Source organism: Poecilia latipinna, unplaced genomic scaffold, assembly GCF_001443285.1.
Source record: "Poecilia latipinna isolate Pla-1442-1.1 unplaced genomic scaffold, P_latipinna-1.0 Scaffold73, whole genome shotgun sequence".
In the NCBI taxonomy this organism is placed as follows: domain Eukaryota; kingdom Metazoa; phylum Chordata; class Actinopteri; order Cyprinodontiformes; family Poeciliidae; genus Poecilia; species Poecilia latipinna.
Window position 1 is genome coordinate 106,687 of NW_015112689.1, and position 23,687 is coordinate 130,373.

At 38.9% G+C, this 23,687-nt stretch overlaps 2 protein-coding genes across 2 annotated transcripts in view; both read left to right on the forward strand.

Annotated features, from left to right (window-relative positions):
- LOC106935720 (ephrin-A2-like) overlaps positions 1 to 4,361 on the forward strand; it is a 55,215-nt gene extending 50,854 nt beyond the window's left edge. Inside the window, exon 5 of the mRNA XM_015016343.1 lies at positions 1,435 to 4,361. Within this exon, the coding sequence (XP_014871829.1) occupies positions 1,435 to 1,565 (131 nt within the window). The 3' untranslated portion in view covers positions 1,566 to 4,361. The remainder of the gene's footprint in view (positions 1 to 1,434) is intronic.
- An 8,473-nt stretch (positions 4,362 to 12,834) lies between these two features.
- Positions 12,835 to 23,687, forward strand: part of LOC106935726 (synaptosomal-associated protein 23) — a 25,631-nt gene continuing 14,778 nt past the window's right edge. Inside the window, exons 1-4 of the mRNA XM_015016355.1 lie at positions 12,835 to 13,172; positions 19,291 to 19,405; positions 23,138 to 23,179; positions 23,483 to 23,542. Coding sequence (XP_014871841.1) covers positions 13,165 to 13,172; positions 19,291 to 19,405; positions 23,138 to 23,179; positions 23,483 to 23,542 — 225 coding nt within the window. The 5' untranslated portion in view covers positions 12,835 to 13,164. The remainder of the gene's footprint in view (positions 13,173 to 19,290; positions 19,406 to 23,137; positions 23,180 to 23,482; positions 23,543 to 23,687) is intronic.

Genomic DNA, 23,687 nt, shown 5'->3' on the forward strand with positions numbered 1-23,687 from the left:
ATGGTCACCAGACCAGGAATCGAACCACAGCACCCCCAGTTCTAAAATATTATAAAATCATGATAAATGCAAAAATCTACTCAATGGATAAGAAACTTGTGTTGAACCAGACCATTTTCTTCATTTTTGGCCGATTTAATTTGTCTGTTGACCTAAAAGAAATGTAAAAATTGTCCAGGTCATAGTCGCCTCACTCTGTGGTCAGAGGCCACATAAAATCTTCCAGAAGGCTGCATTTGCCAATAAAATATAAATGTTTGCGATTATATTGTGGCGAAATATGAAATAAAAATTAAGGGGTGTAAGTACTTCCGAAGAGTACCGCATGAGTTTTGTAACATTGGTGACTTTTACGTAACAGATTAATTATTGATTTGTTTTTCTAAATGTGGCAGGCTTGTTTCTAAATGTGAAGATGAGGCGCTACTTTGCTGCCTTGCTTTTTTTTTTTTTTTCCAATAAAATAAAAATAATCTATTTCCAAAATGGATTCCTGGGTGCAGATTGGGCTCGGCGCTCTCACAAGTGTTCCTTCCATGTCGGCCTCTGATTCTACCGTTTAAAAATACCTCAAAGGAAGCCTAACATACATGGGGATCACATTCTGGCTTACGTTACACTACACCTCCACTATTTAAAAAAAATAAAAATTACATGTGCATTTGTTCTAATACCAATTTGACCTCAGGAGGGTTCAAAAATAAACCTGATTGAAAGAATCAAACCAGACAACGGCACGGCTTTGAAGATCATCACAAAGGAATGTCAGCTTTTTTCCTTTTTTTTTTCTCACAGCTTTCCAGACTCAGATCATTCCATACTCCGCTACAGAGGAAGAAAAATCTCTCCTACATTATTACTGATACAACATACGTTCTTTTATTGTCATTGCTGCTGCTTTTCATTAAGTTTCTGTTGTTTTTTTTTTTGTTTTTTTTTATCTGTGTGCAGTTGAAGTAATCTGTCTGACATTGCAACTTTCATCTCCTCGGTGAAATGCTGTCACTGTGTGAGTGAGCTGTGTTTCATATCTGTGCTGTGTGAGCGGATGTGTGTGTGAGTGTGTGTGAGTGTCAGCTGCTCCAGATTCAGAGTCTCTGTGATTAAACTGTAATTAGGTTGGTTAACCCCCCTGCAGAGCTCTGTTGCTGTCGTCTTCTTCGTCTCCCTCTTTTCGGCTCTGCATTTCTTTCTGCTGTGTACTCTTTGCCTTTCATTAGCTGTTCAAGGATGAAGAGGGGTATTTTTTGTGATTTGTCACTCGCTTTCAGTCTTCCACCCCACCCTGACAGATCCACTTGTCTATCCTTTGTTGTTTTTTTTTCTGTTTTGTTTTAAAGTCTGTCTTATTTTTTTTTTTTGCATCTGTCTGCGTGTCCTTCTCGGTTCAGATATTTTGTCGTTTTCTTTTTCTTCTCTTTGCCTCTGTTCCAGATGGGTCGGGATACGATTCTCCGGAGCCGTTCCTGACCGACGGAGGTCCGGGCTCCGGCGCAGCAGGCTGGTGGGCGGTTCTGTTAGCGGCTCTGGCCCCGCTCGTCCTGGGACCCGTCTTCAGGCTGTGACTACCCCACCCGCCCCCATCTTCCTCCTCTTCCCGGAGCGCCCATCCCGGGATGATGGGCTGGGCTGGCTGTCCCTCTAAATCCACCACCCCTCAGGGAAGCCCTCTGTCCTCCACCCTCCTTCTTCTTCCCACTTCCACCTGCAGTATGACCACCAACCACCCTCCACTGCCTGCCCCCTTTTATGGCGCCCAGCCACAGACACCGTTTCCTGGATTACCTGCAATGTTTGTTTTTTTTTTTGTTTTTTTTTAAGGCAGTCTGGGAAGCTACCTTTCCTTCTCTTATCCCTGAATCCTCGGTGGAGCAGCACCTTTTAGCTGAAAACACAAGAGAAATGTCTCAGCACTCATATCAGGGGGTCCTTTTTTGACTTTTGACTCTTGCCCACTGATGGGGTTAGATGTAGCCATGGCTATGATTAAACTTGTCGTTCCAGTGCAGTCCCCATCCTCCGATCACATCACGGCAGGGGAGGGGGGTGAGAGGGACGTCGTACGATAGGCCTGAATGCACAAAAATTGGTTTTTCGCTACTTCCTTGATCTATGAATTGGAAGTGGCCAAGCTCGCATTGAAATTTGAATTCAATAGGACGTAGAGCATCTCCAAAGTGCAATGAGGATAAGAGTAATTACGACGAGAGCAGGAGAAAAGTGACCTGGACTTTGCTGCAATGTGAAAAGAAAAGTGTGAAAGAATACAGCTGATGGGAAAAAAAAAAAAAGATCTCGCTGCAGTAAGTTAAGAAGTGTAACTTACTGCAGTGCCCAGAAAACTTATTCATACACCTTCAGCTTTGTACAATTTCGTAATCTCCAACCACAAGTTTTAGTGTATTTTTCTGACATTTTACGCGGTAGAACAATGCAACATAGTACATAATTGTGACGTGGAAGTAAAAGACATACGTTTTTTTAGTTTTTTAATGAAACATTCCATCTTTCTCTCCATGTCTTTTGGGGCTGTAGCTCTGCCAGCTTTGCACATTTCTACAACAGCTTGTTTGATTCTTAATGGTAAAATACCTGCAGTTCAATTAGACTGGATGAAGAGTCTGCAAACCTCAATTTTCAAGTCCTGACACAGATTCTTAATTGCATTTAGGCCTAGACTTTGACTGGGCCATTCTAACATGTGAACACTTTGATCTGAGCTCCTCCACTGCGTCTCCAGTTGTATTTTTAAGGCGGTCTCAGATGTTCTGCAGCTTTTTTTTTTGCATGTCAGCATAGTTGGACACTCATCTCTTGATAGATTTGGTTTCTTTCCATCATCGGATGATGGACTGAAAGAGCTCTGTGAGAAGAGAGTTGAATTCTAATCGGCGCCGCACTTTTCACACTTTTACGCGCAAAAACCGTTGGAACAATTATACTACTTGGTGTTGCTCGAAAACAGTAAAACACATCTAGGTTGATGCAATGTGACAAATTGTGAAAAAGTTCAAGTGGTACAAAGACTTTTGGCAAAACAACGCAAGCCGTGTGCGTTTGCTACGACTTTCCTGGAGCTCTGAATTGGCATTTTGGCGACAAGTATAACCATAGCCTGTTTTAACGGGGCGGGGGGACGGGGTGGGACGTCATGGGTGGGTTTGGTGGGATGTAGATTTTCAGGTGGGCTGTGTTTTGTCTTTTATGTGTTTCTAAACAAAGCATTTATCACGGCCTGGCCTGCACAGGCGTATCCAGCACTAGCTAATGTTGTCTGGGTCGGGTGACTTTTGGAACCAGGACTTTCTCTTGTATGAATGTACCACTGGCCACCCACCTCTTTGTTATTTTCTTTGTTGTTGTTTTTTTTTTTGTTTTGTTTTTCTCCGTATTGTCATGACTGTGGTCACTTACAGTACCTTCTCTCGGATTGGCAGGATTTTATCAATGGCTCTGAGATTCGACGAGAAGGCGGGGGGGTGAAGGGTGGGAGGGCAGGTGAGAAAAGGAGGTGACACTCAAGTTGCATGACCACTGTGAAACCTTCAGATCAAACTTGTTTCTATTGATATATTTTTTCATGGTGAGAAAAAAAAGAAGAAAAATCAGAAAACATCCCGCTTCAACTCTCTTGCTCTCCCTGAGACTTTTTCAGACATCAAAGGCAGGGGAAAGGGGGAGGTGGAGTGAGGGGTAATATTCAGACTCCTTCCTCACATAGTTTCTCCTGTCTGGGCTCTCGGTCGTTGATGGATTAGCTTGGGCTGGAAAGATAAATGGACCCGCAGGGCGAAACTGACTGGAAATCGGCCCCTGAAGCCCAACTCGGATCACGACGGACGTAAACAAGGACTGAAGCTGATCCCGGGTCCGGGGGGTTAAACCAATAAGGGAAGCACATAGACTGTGGCAAATGAGGCGAGGCGTGTGAGCGAGCTGTGTGTGAGGTAGCATCACAAAAACACACAAATGCACACGCAGACATAGACACACACACACAAACACTTAAAGCGACAGTGAAAGCCCGCATGGACAAGAGCGAACAGTCAAAGAAAGAGTGTGTTTGATGGGACTCAAGCATAAAGAGTAAGCACTGTGAACACGCACACACACACACGCACACACGTAACAATCCATAAACAGATAACCACACTTGCCAACATACATGCAAAAAGAAATAAAAAAGAGTGCAGTTGTAGACATTTACAAAGACATGCAAACGTGTACAAAACACAAACAAGGGGAAAAGCTTGTTCCCCTATTCCATCTTATTTTTGTAGCATTTAAAAATCACTGTTAATTACTCCTTTGTGGGATGCAGTGATGGGGTTATCGCCTCAGAAGGATTACAACAACAACAACAACAAAAAATGTGTCTTCTCTTCTGTTCCACTGATGCTGTCCCTCTATCGTTTCTTCTGTTTCTCCGCCGGTTCATGATCCACAGTTGGTAGCGGCTTTAGGATGCCTCCGGGTCCGAGCGTCATGTATGAGTTTTGTCTCCTTTTCTGTTCGTGGTGTTTTCAGGGCGGGCCTTCGATGTCGGGGTCGTTCGGTCGGGACGGTGGCGTGCTCAGAAGTCGGCTCGGGGAGAGAAACACACAAATAAAGATTGTCTTTTGTCTACTCGAAAACAACCCGCCTGAGTGGAATTTCTTCAGTGGAAATGTGAATTCATTCTCGTTTTATGCATTTCTTCCCCCCGCCCCCCTTCCCAAAGGGCAGATGATTGTATTTATGTATTAGACTGCACCTGGGTCTTTATTTGCCCAGTCCATCTTTCTCTGACGTCAGTCCTGGAATGGAGATTATTGAGCTCTGCCAGTCAAAGCATGAAATTATTCAGAAGAAATCGCCCTCTCTCATCTTCAGCTGTTTCCCCCTCAGGGAAGTGACAGCTAATCTGAACTGCTGACAACGTGGAGACAGAATAGCTTGATAGCCTTTCCTCTTGTGTTTCTATCAGATTTCCTGCATGGTGACTGACCAACGATGGGAAGTAACAAAAGAGCATGTCTTCAAATGCTGTTCCGGGGTTTTAATTGTCTTGAATATTTCGATGGTCAGTTGCTTTCCACGGTATTACAATTTTTGGAGGGATATATTGTGTCTTTTACTGCACTACATTGATTTTATAGATAGAGTTAACAGGTTACTTTGAAGATGTTCTGTATAAAATGATCAGATTTTTAAAAATACACCATTTAAATAATACTAAGTGGTTACCACAAGAAAACGGTGTCAAGTTTTCATTTCTCCTTGACTGCATTTCCGTTGCTTCTTAATTCCCACAGGAGCCGGCCCGTGGTGTAAGCAAACCCTGCGACTTCTTCGGCGCTCCTGGTGGCCCCGTGGGCTCCATGTTCACCTGAGTTTACACAGGACAGGTTTCAAAAACACCACTTGCATACATTTCAGACTGGTTAGCAGTATTAAGTTAATCCAGTTAATCCTCCACAGGTGTAGCCTTACAGTCATATTTTAACCCTTTCATGCATAGCAGTCACTACAGTGGACAGCTATCTAAAAGCCATTTTCTTGTGCTTCTTGTGGATTTTTATGTTATAAATGCCCACAGACCACTGAAGTGGACACTAATGCATCATGAAATATACTATTAACTACTGGCCATCACCTGCAAATGCAAGAAATAATTTTTGTTAAATCCAATATGGCCGACAGACAAAAAAGCATGCCCACCGACCCGGTCCCTCCTTCTGCTGTATACGACTCTTGCAGGTAAAGAAATGATCAGATAACCCCTAAAGAACAATACTGCTGGTGTATTTTTCAAATAACAACTTTGTATGTGGAGAAAATTACAATTCATCACCTAAAAAAAAATAAAAAATACAAAACTTTTTTTTCCTACCTTTTTATCATGCCTTAAGAAAATAAAAATAAAAATAAAAATATTAGAAAAAAAATCCTGACCCTTTCATGCATTTCATTATTCATGCATGAAAGGGTTAATTTTATCAAAATGTTTCTTCTGACTGACAGGAAAATTAACTTTCTGGAGGAAACTAAAGATTAGGGTGATGGCAAGGGAGCCCTTCTGAACACTAGGAATCCATGGAAACGTGGAAAAGCTGGTAATTATGAAAATAGTTTAAATGCTGAAATGCCAGTAAGGATTTCCCCACTGATTACTGAGAAGAGTTTAAGTGATTAATTTTTAATTTATTGTTTTTAGCTAAAATGTAAATAAAATATTACCCCTATCAGAAACACAAGTCTTTGTTGAATGAAAAATCATTTTAAATCTGAATCTGTCAATTGTGAGCTGTGTAATTCTGGATTTAACTACATGCCAGCGTTAAGGGAGGAAATGCCTTCAAAAAATTCAAAAGTTTTTGCCAGACAGTTTTTACGTTTTAAAGTCTTTTTTACATTATAAAGTCAATGAGATGCCAGAGAACATGCTGTTATTTTCTCTGTCGTGTGATTGCAGGCATGAATTACAGCGGCACTTGGAAGGAAAAATTTCCCTCATTCTATCAAATAAACCTGAAGGTTATCAAGCATCTGTTTGATTTGCAATAGCGGGATATATTCTGAGTGTCTAATTCAGACTTGTAATATCTCATGGTAAGTTTAAGGCAAAGAAATTGTGATAGAGGTAAAACACAGAGCACAGAGTTTTGTTGAACTACCTAGATATCCAGTAAACTGGGCCAGAACACGTAAATATAGTGCCTATTTTGGGCCGAACAGGCTGTACTTTCTTGAAACCACTTTCATTCCTGCTCTGATTGATGCCAAAGATGTGGGGAGGCATGCAGAGAAAACAAACCAGCATGGTATATTCTTCCTACCTACACATCCACATCTCCAAAGAGTCCTGGTGACTAGGGTTAACAATCTCACAACAATCTCAAGGTCAGAGAAACACCAGAGTTTGAGAAACCAGCTTAGCCTATCTGTTTGAAAAAGAGAAAGATGCTTTATTTTGGTTGAATTGAGTCTAAATTTGTCTAAATTAGTTCTCAACCTCTTTAGTTGAGAAATCCATTTGAAAAAGCAAAAATATTTTTAAAAATTACCTTCCCCAGATTACTATCAAGATGTTTTCAAACACATAATTTACCCCAAAATTATTTAAACCCCTAGTAGATTTGGAATAGAAGTATTTGACTGAGATGGGGGTTTTTTCTGACTTTAAGTAATGTTGACATTTTGTAATAGCCAGATTTTAGTCCTTAGTTGTAATTAGGATTCGGGAGATGGCAAGGAGGTCTTTCCATCGTAAATGAATAGAATAAGTATTGCTATTAAACAAGAATGACAGATCATCTTAAATTCTAGCTTTAATGTCTCGACACTATTAAACTGTAGTACATTTACTCAAGATTATCAGATTGTGACAATGTGATATTTCCTCACGAATACCAAGAAAGGCTTTTATATTTAGAAATGTATATTTTTAAGTCTTATTTCAATGATGGTGTAATTTATTCTGCTCTGCTGTGGTCATATTTCTGGGACTACTTCTGTCTCATGAAACTTCCTCTCATTATCCTCGACTCTCTAAAAGTTGGTGTGATTAAGAGGATCGTACTTTAAGCTGGGCCCCCAAAATGCAATTCTGCTATCATTACATACAACCCTGGACCAGGCCTGATTTTCTAAAATAAAATAAAACAAAATAAACATAAAGTGAAATAATATTACAAAAGTTTTTAAAGACTTTTTCCCAGTATTTCTTGAAATATTTCTCATGTTATTTTATCAAGAAATACCTACAGAAGATAATTCGTGCACATGTCCAGATGAGGACGTGTTTCACAGCTCACTTAGCTCCAAAGAAGAATGTTTGCACCAGCAGTTTTCTTTAAGCATTTCACAGCCTTTTATTTTATTTTTTTTTCCTCAAACTGTTTCTTGGATCCACTTTTGTTCTTTGGCATTTCTTTCCACTGTCTTTGAGCACTGTTGTTGCGCTTGTTTGATTTTCTGAGCACTCTGGATTTTTTTTTTTTTCAGCACGGCTGGAGAACCGGATCTGCGGGGAGCCTCTGTAGTTCACTTAGACCGTGCGCCCCACATGGAGCGGCTGTCCCACAGCGGGTTAGGGGTTTGATACCAGCCTCAGCCATTTACTGCAAGTCACCCCCTCCCTTTTCACTAGATTTATCAAATAAGAGCTGTGGAAAACAAAAGAACATATAGCAGGGATCTTCTTGGATGACTTTGTTCAGCTGAACTAAACTTACAGGGAACGACGACCTGAAGTGTTTGAGGTTAGGCAGTGTGCACCTGTTGGGCTCTCATAGAAAAGCCCTGGCATCATATTTACAGATGAGGAGGAAAAAGCCTGAGCACGGTCTTGTAAGTTTCATAATATGATTTTATAATAGTTGCAGCAAGACTCATGAAAATTAAACAACTTGAGGCCCGAGAGTCCCTGTGTGTTCACCTCGCAGTGACTGGTATATAAACAGACTATTTTGATTTTGCGAACAAGATTTCTTCAGATGACCCCGTAGAAAATGCTCTGCAAAAGTGTTCACCTCCCTTGATTTTTATTTTTTGTATGTTTTGTCATACAACCACAAACTTTAGTTTGTTTTATTGGGGTTTTTCTTTGCTTGAGCAATACAAAGAAGAGGAGTTGCTAAGTGTAAGGAAAAGGTTTGGATTTTTCTCTCTTTGCTAGCAAAAACAAATATGACGTGTTTGCTATTTGGCCATCACAAAAGGCAAAAATGTAAAAAAAAAAATCTTAACGTGTTTAGTTACTTTGCGAGGGACATTTATATGATTACGTAATAGTTCCAGTGAGATTTACAAGTATAAAAACAACTTCAACCTTTTGGTTCTCTGTGTGTTCAGCTCAAAATGATTGGTGCCCAAACACAGAGATATTTTGGATTATGTGTTTATGACTTGGGTGCAGCGGGTGGAATTGTTGCGCAATTTGCAGTGTGCTACATTCTCAGCAGAAAAACCTCTTTCGCTTGTATCCTTTCATTGAATCCCCTAGTAAAACTGGTTTGGTCTGTATAATTTTGTAACGTCCTGTTTCCTTCACAAGGAGGATTTACCAACATAACCCTAAACTCCTCAAGAGTTTAGCGTTGTGTTGATGTGGAGCTCTGATAAATTTAGAAAGTCTTTCGTGCAACAGCTTACACAATAAACCTTAAAGTTGAACAAACTTTGGTTTTTGTACTCCTTCGATAGCTTCCAAACCTATGTTGAAGTAAAAATACGTTTGATAAAACAGATTCCAACGTAATCTACCAATTAGAGCACAAATGAGAGATGGTCTGAAACCAGGCGCATGTTGCCACAGGCTATTTCGCCAAGTCTGTGGAAATACGCTGTAGACAGCCTGTCTCACCACAGATCAAAAATCTAGATCTGATGTCAGAACAAAAAACAACATCGCTCAACTCGGATTTTGCTCTGCTAGCAGGCGTTGCACGGTGGAGTGAAAGTCTACCCGTCTTCTTGTATGTGCCACCGTAAACATTGCAAATCCTTTTGTTAAAAATAATTTTCTTTGACAGCCCAATATTTCACATTCAAACTGCAGCTTGAAGAACTCAGCTTCCCTTTGGTCTTCCAGCAACTAGTCCAGCTAGTGGGGTGCAATCTGGAGATGTGAGTGCAATTCCCCAGTGGGGAGTCTTGCTAAAACCCTTAAAAGACAATGCAAAAAAAAAAAAACATCTGATTTTGAACACCATGGTTCTTACCCTTCATAAAGGGGATCTCATTAAAATAAAACAAAGAGCAAAAATAATGAGGATCATTCTTCAGCAGTAGCCCTTTCAACCTCACTTCCCTCGTTCTTTTGACTGACGTAGGACAATGACCTACTGGTGTAGATTTCAAACATGCTGAAATTTTTAAACCTTCACTTGAAGATCTCCTTGCTTTCTAAGCTCAGCAGGCTTTCATCAGTCCAGACATTACCAGAGCGACGCGATTGTCTGTCTTCCACCAGCGGACCTACTGCTAGCGTAAAACATTCAGCAGCTTTGTTTCAAAAGTGTTATTTGAAACCACTGACTTGTCAGTTTTGGCAACATGATGCACCAAAAAAATATATAAGAAGCATTGTTTGGAGGGGAAAGCGAGGTGCATGAATAATAGATGAGCCTTAGTTTGCCATGTTTGGGCCTCGAAAAGCAGGCTAATGGCTATTGATGTCTCCGGTTTCAGACAAATTGCCTCGTATGAGAGCTCAATTCAAACGGGAAAAAAAAGAGGGTACTCTGGTGAGGAGGAGAGCAGGGAATGAAATTATCTCCTCATATTGAGATGTACGCTTGGTCAGCCAATTCTTTGTCCTGACAAGTATCAGGTACGGGCGGAATTAGCCCAATGTAAAATTAAGCTCGATCAAGCAAGGCCTCGAAATATTTCCCACATTCCCATATCTCAACCCTTGTGAGAGGAAAGATGGATGAGTGATGCAACTGGAGCGGAGCCAGAAATTACCAGATGTGCTGCTTGAAATCACGAGAACGAGCGCAGCACCGAGTCACTGTGTAAAACTGCAACCCCGTTACTCTCTTCCAGATCTAATTAACCATTTAATTATTTTGGCACGTTTTTTAGGCCGGAATACACAAGGGGAAAAGAATCAGCAGAAAAAGGAAAAAAAATTGGCCTGTGTGATGTTGGTTTTGGCAACGGCCAGAAAACAAAGCCAAGGAATCCAGATGGAAACCTCTCAAGATTCTTTTCCAGTCTCTTTCTCTCCATCCGTCCCTTCATCTCTTGTTCCTCCGCTCTCCGTCTCTCCCTGACACATCATTAGGATGCAGACTAATCTATTCTCCGCTCTCCCCTGTACCTTTGTCTCCTCATATTCGACTAACAGGCATGATTTAGAAATTATGGAATTAGGGCAGCACTCCCATTTCTATTAATGGGGAACGACGTGATGAAAGAGCTTGATCCTGAGCGTGCAATTCTGCTAGACTCCATCCAATACACGTCCTCTGACTCTACATTTCTTCCTCTTCCACATACGGATCTGCTGTGGAAGAGCACACGCATTACACCTTAGCTGTAATTATAGATGAGATACTAATTCTTAGCTCTTCAAGCGCTGTTGGATGTGGCGTGAAATGATGGCAGCAGGAAAGTTAACTACGAAGCACTCACCCGTCCGTAGACACACAGGCAAAAACACACACAGAAGTCCAGATGGTCTCGGTGTTATTGCTGAATAATGCATGCTATGTAGACTCTATAAAAGTTACATGGGCGAAGAGAGCGAGTCATCATTCAGGCACTATATGGGCAGTCTGGTGAGGGCAGCTTTGAAGGATAATTTGTCCAAACTTGAGACTGTAAATGGATTTAAAAAAAAATAAAATCTTGTTAGTATTTAGCTGCATAGGTGGGAAAACACTTAGGTACAGTTACCGAGATAAAAACTCTTGGCTTTTAGTCATTGTCAGCTGATACATTGGCTGCCTGTCTGCCTATCTTTGCAGTCACCTTGACGACGGTTTTTGTGGCTAAAAGCACAAAAAAGTTGGGGAATTATACAGCAGATTCAGAACTAGAGGCTTGGATTTCAGAGCACCACTCAGAAGCACTACGGAATATATCTGGTGCTGTGTTTTCATGTAAAATACCCACAGGAGGAGAAGAGGGGAGAACTGGAGGGGGGCAGGGGCAGGTCCGGGTGAAGGGTAAATGCTGCACTCATGTGGGGAAACTGAGGAGTGCCTCTTTTTTATATTTTCTACCCTCTGGGATCTTATGACTCCAGAGGGTAGAAAATACTCTCTCATGCCTGCTCTCATGTGCTGCGTTCATGTACTTATTGTGCTGCGTTCAGTTCATGTACTTATTATTAACGCTACAATAATAATTTATTCGTATTATTATTACGAATAAAAGTACATGGCACATAGAGTACGTACGAACTTAACGTAGCTTTTGGCATATTCAAGTAAACTTGTAACTTGAAATTTTGCGATTAATAATGAGCAACTAACTAAAAAAAATAGCTAAGACAAACACTTTGCATATGACTAGCATGAGAAGGAGTGGTAAATATAAAGCTCAATAAAACTAATAAAGCAAATATATGTATACTGTTAATGTGTTTTTCAAACGTATTTTTCAATTGAGCACAAATTTAATAAAAAAAAATGTATGTCACTGCAAACTTAATGAGTGGTGGTATTTCCGACGACACGCCAACGCCTCACCGACATACCTCTACCTTCGTGTAGACGGCGGAGCTGAGGCAGTGGAGGAATCCAGGAGTGACCAGCGCCAAGTTTACATACCTTGAAGAAGGTGGAGTTTCCCCTCAACTGGTTAACAGTAAGTCTAAACCGTCTCTTCAAATACCTGGTCATTTTCCCTCTAGGCGTAGTTTGAGCGGCGTCGTTAAGTTAACAAGAAAGCGGAACTAGCCAGCTAGCTGGAGTTAGCTAGGTTGACGAGTTCCCTACCAGTCTCCTTTTCCCAACCAGGATATATGAGAGCAACCACAACATATTTAAAAAATGTAAGGACATTTTGACACTTTTCCCCTCTCTCTCCCCAGAACTATTTTTTGGGTGTTTTAAAAGTTTGCTTTATGGGTTGGCGTGGTCAACTTTTCTTTGTGTTGGGTGTGTTTTTGACTTTCCTGCTTCAGACTAGTTTGGTTAATATTTGTCTCACAGCCAAACGGCACCTGTTCCTCATGTGATCGATACCTGACTGAATTGTTATCAGGTGCGTTGATGGTGTATTGCCTCAATTTAAATGTGGCTGTGGACCTAATTAACCAGCCTTATTTTAACCATTGAGCTTGTTTACCTGGGGGGGAACATAGCCTGGGCCCTAAATGTATCATCTGTAAACTGAAAAGTAAAAGTAAAACGTCCAGGCTGGGGACTTTTCAGCATGATGTCATAGGTCAAATTGTTGCTCCATGATAGTGACTAACCCTGATGAAACATGAGAAACCCACTTTTATGAAACTGTTCATTCTTTGAACAAATGGACACAGTCAGAGTGAAAGAAATGCTTTATACAGAGTTGTTACCGCAACGTGACTAGGATAAGAAAAGACGTCACTTTGTTCATCAGTAAGATCTGGAGGAACAAGTTTGGGCTGAAGAACAAGAAAAGCCTCTACCTGCTCAGGCCATTGTTTTTAATCCACTTTCTGTTGGTGCCGTGAAGACCTACAACATGAGTGGGTATGTCCTTAAGGCTTGTTAAATCTTTCCTCGTGTGTCTGCTAGTTTATTAAATTAGGCTGACAACAAAAATAATTAAAATCTGTCTTGTAACTTCTTATTTGAGACTTGTGCTTTTGGATTATGGGGAAGGGAAAAAAACAACATACCAACGCTTATTATCAAAGTAATCATTATCTAAATACAATTGGCAATTGTTTTTCGAAACATATTGTACTTAAAGAATAAACTAGAGCGTAGTCACAAAAATGTATGTTTTTTGTCCATTACTCTGTTTCTTGAGTTTGGAACTGAAGTTATTGTAACGAAGATTTGATTAGTTGGTCCGGTTTCACCTCAAAAATTACAAATGTTTCGAATCATGTAGTTTTTATTTAAAACTGAAACTCCCACTGCTGCTGAATTATATTATTTATTCCAGTAGTATCATTTACATTTATTGTTATTTTGATTTGCTACATTGACTTGAGCAAAAAAATATAGAATAAACTGCTAGATTTAGTTTTAAGTAAAAGCAGATTGGGCAGATATTTATTTATTTTTTTGGTTATTGATCTTTATAGGGTAACAGGTGTTCAACTGGATATTATTCAAGCTTTGCTTTCTGGATGCCAGCCTGCACTTGGCTGCTTGACAGAACCCTGGGCTCATAGCTTGCCAACTAAATTGGTGTTATTTTACTAAGAGCGATGGGAGGTGGTCCTGTAATCTCCACAGCATTACTGTCCATGGTTTTTCTCCTCCATAAACATTTCCAAACAGCCACATTTGTTTTGTGGTTAAAAATGTAGTAGCCTTCGCTCATCCAGCTGACCGGCAGTGTGCAGCAGCACGTTTGGGAAGCAAAGCTCTCTGCACAACAATATAAAAGAGTGTGTATCACATTATTATCAAATGGCAACGCCTTGATGGGAAACGTTGAATGTCCGTGAAATATTTACAAACAGCCAAAGTTGAACAAAAACAAAAAAATGTAGCCTCTTTCAGCCAGCTGAGCGGCAGTGTGTAGGTAGAGAAGAGGCTCCCCTACTTGGCGTAATGCATGCTCTGAAAACATTTGTCTTTACAAACTTTACATTTTGTATCTCCATTAGATCATCTCAGACATGGATAATATCTGGTCCTGCTGCAGTCGTGAAAGAGTAAATATTGATTTAGACGTTTTCCAGATCTGGAGATGCACGGAATAACAATGCAGACAATAGAAAACTACTTGTATGCGTGTTTCCAGTCTTAATTACGTGACCTATTGTCTAAACCAGTGGTGATTCTGGAGGCCAACATACCTAACATACATTACTATAGACAAATTTAGTTTTGCAAGTCTGAAGGCAAAAATGAGACTTCAGATTGAAAACATTGTTGACTTCTGGTGATTGGCCCACTAATCAACTTTCTGTGATTGTGTATCGTGAGTTTATTTTATCACTATAAAGCTCCATATAAACACAGTTTATCTCCTTAACGATTATTAAAATTTTTCTCCTAACTTGTACAAAATCAGCTGAACAAAACCTCCTAAATGTCTCATTTTAAATTCTTGGGATTATTAAATTAATGACGAAAGAGTGAAGGCAAGTGAGGGTAACGTAATCTGAAACTGATGGATGAATAAATTGTTGGTCAAACTTAGTTTTACGTCATTAAATCACCAGCAGAAATGATCCTGACAGTCCTATCGACATGTTCAATTTCTCGTGTTGCTTCTGATAAATCCTCCTTCAGTGTTATAGATGTAAACTTCTGTCTGTGTCATACCGAGTGTAATGATCTGTCAGAAAAAAGCTGTTGAGTTTCTGTGAAACATGTGCTCTCTGGTCCATGAAAAAGGAAAATAAGAGATAAATGTAGAGTCAACAACATTAAATCATTGAACCGGCTGCCAAGCAGACTACCCATTTTTCCACCTTAGTTTTATTTTTTTTCTGCTGTAGGTTTGACAGGAGATCTGAAGTCCAGGGGGCTATTTGCAAAACAGGAAAATGCCATTTGAACCTTTAAAAGAAAAAATGCTGACAAGAGCGGAAAAAATGTAGAAATGAATAAAGCGGTACTTCCTTTATTGTTATCTAAACACCTTGGGGTCAAATTGAGAGGAAAAAAAAACTGAACTTGCGTATGCGTTTATGATTGACTGGTCCTCGTCCCTGAACAAAACAGTCTGTGATGAATCTTAGCCCGTCATGAGCTGATTCTCATGTCACCTTTGTGTCAAGGTGGTTGTGTCACAACACGGAACAAACAAAATCATTAAGCATCGCCTCAAAATCCCACTGACGCCACACCTTTCACACCCGTCGGTTTCTGAATTAGGAAAACCACCCAGACAGCTAAACCATGTTTGCCTTGCAGGTAGGGAAGTAATCATTTGATTCTCATTATCATTTACTTCCTGACTAAAATCAATTTCTTTTTAGCAGTAAATCCTAAAAAAGTTCATTCATAGTGAAACAAGTTGATCGACTCTGCAGTCGTAGCTCCCAGCTTCCTGATGACACATGCTCAAGAGTCTGTTGAGTCTGATTGTTGATCTGAACACAGAGCCTGCATTGAGCCGCCTAACATGAAGTTATTGTGTTCTCGTATGATCCGCAGGCAGAAGTGGCTAAACTGTTGCTGTGGGTGTCGGGCTTCAATAGTTTGAGACTTCGTATAATTCTCAAGCACTGGTAAAGGAACCAGAGTTGCACCTTATTTGCATTTTAATGTTGCCATATATAATCTTGTTGTTTTAAAGTGATCTGGTATGCAAATGCTTCGTCACAATAAAAATAAATGAACGCGGTGTTAAAGTACCACAGCTGTTGCACGAAGTGATACTGAGAGCGCGTCGTCTCTCATCTTAAAGGTACAGTCTCCGCTCTGCTTTTAATGACAAACAGCTTTTCGTTTGTAAGCCGTCGTAATGTTTCATTTGTTAATTATTACGGCGCTTTGCAGGGGATTCTAAATCTTGGAGTAGGTCTTAAATATGAGTGTTACTAATTTATGTTGCAGAGAATGCAATGCAGGATTTATGAAACGGACGATATCTGGGTGAATCTGTGTTTCATAAAAGCAGCATGCTTCTTGGTTCCTGCTACACGAAGCTGCACATGCTGGATGTAAAAGGAAATGAATATAATAATCTAAAGTAGGTAAATAAAATGATGCTTGAACAAGACAAGTAAGCTATGAGGAAAATTAGAACAGTGTTCAGAGTTAAACCGAAGATAAAAAGAGCTGAAATCATGAATAATTAAACCGGTACAAGTCACATTGGGAGACACCACAACAATGGCTGTGTTTACATACACAACAATATTCTGACTATTGATCTTCTTCAAAGGAAATATTCTGATTACGCTCTTTTTATGCGTTTCACATAGTTTGTTTTGTTCGTGTTCCTAATTATTTATTAGAATATGATCACATTGCATTTATGTCCCCTTTATAATCCTGTTGTTTGGAGTCATGCAAAGCCTTCATCAAATCTTCCTCTAACTCTCAGAGCTTTGATTGTGCTTCTCACCCACCACAAAAGTTAACCTCCTTCACAGCTGCTGTTTTAGGCTGATGAAGGTGTAAACAAGTCTGCATACCAGAAGTTTGAGTGACATGATGCCAGAAAGAGGAGAGGGAGCTAGATTACAGTTTAGCTCAGAAAAACTCGCAAAGATGAAACAAAAAGACATAATTTTGTTTGTTTTATTTATAGAGATGCGCCAGTCAATCAGAATCATTCAGCTTTTCCTTGATCAGTGATGACCAGTTAAATGGAGCCTTTAATTTTGTGCATTTCATCTGGAATCTTTAAAAATCACAATGGTTAAGGAAGTGCATTTAAATGCACACATTTGAATGATCTCAAAGTTCCTTGATGCATAAATTTGGATGATCTAGTTCCTCAGTTTTTATTTTTTTTTACCCTCTATCGAAGAACCTGGATTTTTTATTTATTTTTTGTCTAATTTATTTTAGACACATAAGAAAATAAGATTATCAGTCTGCAAAGTACCAGCCTTATCTGCACTTAATCTTGTGTGTGCCAGCTAATCAAATATTTTTAGGTCAACATATTGAATCCTAAGTAACGGAATGAGTGTGCTGAATTTAGTAGAGGACTGCCTGTAATATTTGGTAGGGCTGCATATTGATAATGTAGTTGGCCCACTGGATGGACTGTAATTACCCATAATACCCAAAGCTGATGTATGTTTTTCTAGCAGAGATGGCAAATCTTAAGGGAAGTGGTGCGGATGTTATGCAATACTAAAGAAGGAAGACAGTCAGAAAAATGTGAGTCAGTGGTAATCAGTATTCTCATAAGTTTGTTGAAAGTTGTTGTAGCTTCCAGTAGCAGTTTTAAATTGTGCAATATCTTTCTGGTTCCCAGCACTCAGTCTCAAGGTTTATTTCTTGACTTACAGCTTTCAAGTCCTTTGCAGCTACGCTGCATCTAAAATGCACTCTGTGCATTTCTAATGCAGAATGTGTTGAGCCTCCTGCTGTTTCTTAAGAAGCAAACCTTGCTTTGTTTAAGTTTTGCATTTCTCTTTCCCTCTCAAATATGAGCTGAGTCAGCACTGAACATGCTACGATTCATTACCTTTGTCTAAAATATTAGTCATCTAATTTGTCTTCCATATTTCAGGCAAGTCGTTTAGCAGCACGCAGTATGACTTGCGCTTTTACACCACAGGCCAGCTTTAACTCGCATGTTTCTAATCATATCGGTGTAAATCTGATGAGTTTTCAATCAGAAAAGAAAAAAAACAATTCCCTACTGTTCAAGCTGCTTCATTTAGTCATCTGTCAAGTAATCAGTTTAACATGAGCCGAGATGGATAAGTGAACCTTTTATTTCCAGATTTCTACCCAGTAAGTGTTTGGAGCTCTTATCTGCTTAATAATTAATAGATGCATTAAAAGTGAGACCTCAGTCGATAAACCATCCCGACTATCCGCTGGCAGATATTGGTGTGCAGCATATATAAATATATATACATTTGTATAAGCATATATGTCAGCTGATATGTTACAGGATGTTAAGTCATGGAGGTCATGTGGATTTTAGGCCATTTAAACTCCTTTGATTGCGTTTTTATCTTCCCACAAAACACTGTCACTAGAGGAGTCTCATGCTTGTTTTTATTTATATTTTTTTTTTTTTTTTGTACATGTAGTGCTCGCTCCTCCTAGAATATAAAAGCAGAGACTAGTACAGTGAGAGTATGAGACTCTGGTTTCAGGGTAAAGGCTTAGAAATGTAAAATATTATGAACTTAATTAAAAAAAGAAGCAAAGCAAAAATTGTTCCTACTAAGGTAGAATAATTTACAACATATTCAATTAAAAAAGGTTTTATTGTATTTTTGTATTTGGTTCCTGAGAAAACAGAGACTCCAAGTTAGAGATAAAACAAACAAAAAAAAGTTTTATCTTTAAAACATTTTAGAGGTAAAACTGAGGGCTAAATATACTACAGGCAAGGAGAACCTGAATGAATGGTTCTTGCATCATAAGCAAACACTCATTGCAGTCCAGGCAGCTCTTTTCAACACTGATTATGTGAACGATACTAAGATAATGATCAATAAGCAACATATTGTCCAGTTCTAGTTATTACTCTTGTTAAAATAGTATAAAATAACTGTTGCAAGATAAACAATTTGAACTGAAATACGGATTTTGATTTTGCTTCATTCTTTGAACAAAAGCATCAAAATGTGCTTTAAGTAGCTTTCAAGTGCTTATTGTGCATCTTTTTTTATATTTCTCCTTATAGAATAAAAGAGTGAGTTGCTTCTCTGCAGCCGCTGCTTCAGCATCTTAATTATTATAGCGCAATAGAACATTTTAGTGATGTTTGTAACCTTTAAACTATTGGTTGATGCTAATATGCCTGTCAGAGTTGCACCAATATGTTACTCCTTTTCATTTGTTTCTTTTAATGAAACCCTTAGATTAAAAATATAATCATTTAACATGTGGTGAGTTGAATCGACAATATGCATGTTTGGTGTCATAGATAATTTGCTCTCTGTACTCATCGTTTTCAGGTTCAGGGTCACATAAATCTTATAAAAGTCACAGTTAACGGTCACTATTTTACTGACTTGCAATTCTCCCTCTTCAGGCCGCAGAATATTGAGCTTGGAGCCACAGGCGGAGCCGCCAAACAGGACAGCACCAACATGGACGACATGAGTGTGGAGCAAATGGCTGTCAGAGCCAACCAGCTGACTGATGAGGTACTGAGTCCTGTTCTTTCCTTGTTTCTCTCTTAGTAAATGCTCAATTTTTTGGTGAATGAAATGAAACCTAGAATGTTTTGGATGCTCACACTACAGGCTTTAGATGCTTAGTCTATTCACTTCAAATCGAACAAATGTACACGAGTACATGGATACTCCTTACAGTTAAAGTGTGTGAACTTTCAGTGAACAATTTGCACGCTAGCATGGCAAGAAAGTGAAAATGTCAGTCAGATTTATTTAAAAAAAACAAAAAAAAAAAAACCTTAGATTAAAACACAAAAACAGAAATGCATGTTCGTGTAGATCTTTGGCGAACCTTTTGAGTAGTTCTCTAAACAGAGAACACCAAACACAATAGCTATGCAAAGTAAACAAACAGAACAGATGTTTCATTTTAGGAGCCAAACAAATTTACTTCCACGTGGAAATGAATGTAAGTGGGTGGAAAATATGAATATGTAAAGCAGAAGGCGTTCTTCCTGTGAAGTACTTGCGTAAACATAGGAAGTACTGGTTCCATGTAAAGGCTAAACAGTCCTCCACCTACATCACTAAAGCTAAGCATTGATGAAAATTGATTTGCTAAACGGATCCAAAACCACATGTTGTCCTCATCGAGCTACCTGTGGTAAAAGCAAAGGAAGACTTGATCTAAATGTGAAAATTATTACAATTTAAATGTGGCTATTATTGGGGGAAAAAAATCAAAACAACTCCATTATATTATGGAACAATATTTTTAGCCATTTGTTGCATAACATGACAGGGAGAAAAAACTATTTCTTCATAAAAGCGTGGAAGGTGTGAGGTTTTGGTTCCTGGTTTAGTCTGGTAGCTTCCTGACCTGGCGGTGCTTTTCACAGATTGACTTTCATTTCAATCTGCTTCTTTACTATGAAGCTGATAGTTTAACTAGCACTGGACACCATATAATCAACTGATGAAGTAAATACTCAGCTCTAATGTGTATCGTTTCTAAACTTCTCTTGTTTGTCTCAGCTGCGTTTTCCTGCTCTCTGTGTTTAAACTAAACCTGCAGTTTTCTTTCTACCCTTCTTCTTCTTCTTCTACTACTTCTTTTTCTTCATTTTCTTCTGCTTCCTTGTGCTGCTGCCTGGTTGATTAAGGAGGCGTGTCGGCATGGGAACGTCCTGCTGCTAATTCTGCTAACCATTCTGGCTTTGGGTAACTGGTCAAACCTTAAACACTCAACGCATGACTGACTGTGTATCAGGACATTACAATTTATTGTTTAAAATGCAGTAAAAAATACTGTGCCCTGCAAAAATTTTATATACCTTGAGCTGTTAATTTATTGTACTAAGATAACGACTAATTTAAATGACAAATAATTATGAAATATAAGGAAAAGTCTGACTTTTTGGGGGACATGGGGGTGTTTTTATCTAAAAGAGAAGCATGCATTTGAATTTAGCCCCTTCACTCTAATACACTATAAATAAAACATTTTGTTTTCAGAAATGTACAAGTTGGTAAATTTGTGTTTATTCTTGGCAGAAATTCTGCAAAGATATCAAAGGTTTGCTAGAGAATATTGGTGAATAAAAAGAATCTGCAGATAATTGAGGGAAAAAGTTGTGGAGATGTTGACAGCAGGTTGACGTGATGAAGCGATATCCTAACCATCTGTTGCAGACAGTTCAGTCAGGTGTGCAGAATTGGGATGGTAAACCTTGTGAGACGCGGTCAGTAAAGATTATAAAGGCTGGGCAAGAAGAGCTTTAGTCAGAAAAACAGAAAATCACTTTTCATGTAACCTTTAACTCACAATCTCTACAATAAAACCTGGTTGTTGCAGCATCATGCTGCAGGGATGCTTTTCTTCTTCATGGACGGGGAATCTACAGCAGCTGTCAATAGATCAAGCGTAATTGTTAGAATGGGTTCATCCAAGTCCAGACCCAAATCCTGTTGAAAATTTCTGGGAAAGCAGAATATTGATGTGTACTTACGGCACCCGTCTAATCTTTGGGAGTTTGAGATATTTTGCAAAAACAAACGGGCAAAATTTTCTAAAAAAATAAAAAAAAATCTTCTAAATATTCAAAACTGGCAGAGACATAAAACTAGATTTGCTTCTAAATACAAATGCATATCACCATTTCAAAAAAATGTTTTTCTTTGGCAAAACATCGAGAAAAACACTGTTTTTCAAATTTCTAATTTGCTGCCTGTGGTTGATGAACCATGTTTTGTGTTGGCTTGTCGAGAATAAAAAACAAACAATATACATAAAAGAATGAAATTTGTGAAAGTTCAAGGTGTATGAATACATTTTGAGGCACATTTGAAAGGTTATTTAACCTTAAAAGTACAGCTTTTTCAGTTTTTCTGTCAAATTTCATTTGACACTTTGTAATCCTGGCATATTACAGTCATGCTGTAGCTATTTTTTTGTAGACGTGTTTCTGGTAGATGTGTTCATGAAAAGTTTTCATTGTAGCTTTCTGCCATCTCATTTAGGATAAACAATATTTTCCCATTAAAGCTTTCCGATACAACTGCTAAAAGCTAATCTGTTCTATATCTAAGATTTGGGACGCCACGACAATCTGGCAACTTTTGGCAGCAATTTTCGGCTTTACTGGACAAGTGGGAGGATTGCAGAAGCAATAATGTAATGTTCATCCAAACAAGGCATGTTCTGGCTAAGTCAACAGAAACCTGGCTGAGCTGAACGCGTCCCGTTAGCCAATTTGTGTTTGCCTGTTTCTCAACCCGCCGATGAATGTATTCAGAGCAAACGCAACGGAGAAAATGAGGAATCTGTTCACGACTCTCTGTTGTTAACTAAGAATTAGTGATAGCAACTGTGCAGTGTTGTGCTAAGCTGCTGCAGTTCCTGGGATTCTGTGCAGCATTTCCTATTAATAGATGCATGAAGGGCGTAGCTTTTACCTGAACCAACTGCATTCCTTTCCACCGTTGTTTCTTGACTCTTTCGTCTATTTACTTTTGTGAGTTTTACCTGATCAGTGACTCCAACCTGTTTTTCTCTTATATTCAATCAATAAGAAGTGTACATGATTCATTCTTCAAAAACAATTGTATATGTTGTATTAATCAACCAGTTGGTGTTTTGGTTATTTCTGTGCCCTCCTCCATCGCCCTTCCTATGAAAATCTATGATCACAAAAAGTTTCTATCTCTGGAGTTTGTTGGCAATGAAATTCAGAAATCTCTGCCAATGTTTATTAGTTCAGACCACAGGGGGGCAATTTTAGTCTTCAGGGGCTTGTATTCTGAGTGTAATCCAAAATAATTTGCAAAAATCCTACCGAGTCTGCCAACTGGAATAACCGGAAAAGGAAAATCATGTTAAAATTAGAGTATTTCAGCTTCAGACATTGTGTGCGGCTCCAGAGAGACTGCAAAATTCTGGGAAGAAGGAAAAAAAAAAATCAAATCAAGTACTTCAAAGTAGATTGAGTATTTTCTTAATATGAATATATTTTTTGAGGATGTTTTGGTAACACTTTATGTGACGTGATGTGCATAAGACTGACATGTCACTGTCATCACGCCTGTCATGAACATGAAGGCGTCTTTATGAATGAATGACTGTTGTCACGAAGTGTCATTCAGTAATTAATGACACTTTAATTTTATCACCATTAATGTCAGTCGCTGAAGGAAATGCTTCAGTGACAGTAAAGTTTGGTAATATTGTCCTAAAAATGATCTGAACTATATTTTCCCTTCCAGTCTCTGGAAAGCACAAGGAGGATGCTGCAGATGGCAGAGGAGGTGAGACGTTTGATGTTTTTATTCTTTTTTATGTTTTCAGTCAGGTCTTGTTTTATCTACCTGAAAGAAAATGCTAAAATGTTTCATTTTGCTTAAAGGTGTTATTTCACAAATAATGTAGAAAACTATGAATCTACCTTGTTGTTGAAACTTTTTTTGTTAAAACTTGTCATTTATTTTATTTTATATTTCCTAGCAAGGTCAAAATCGTTTAATTTTTAACATGACTTTACCTTTTAATTATTCCTGTCTGCTCTTATGTGAGGATGCGATCTTTCATTTTTCTTTTCGTTTCTTTTCCAGAGCCAACAGACGGGAAACAAAACCATGGAGATGCTCGACCACCAAGCAGGTGAGCTCACAGCATCGACTTTTCATCATTGTTGAAGAGAACCAGGTTTCCTCTGATGCATAACTGAGATATTTTTCCTCCTGAGGCAATAAGAGTAATACATGTTGGATTAAAAACTACAAGGAGGTGGTTGCTTTTTTAAAAAAAAAAAAAAAA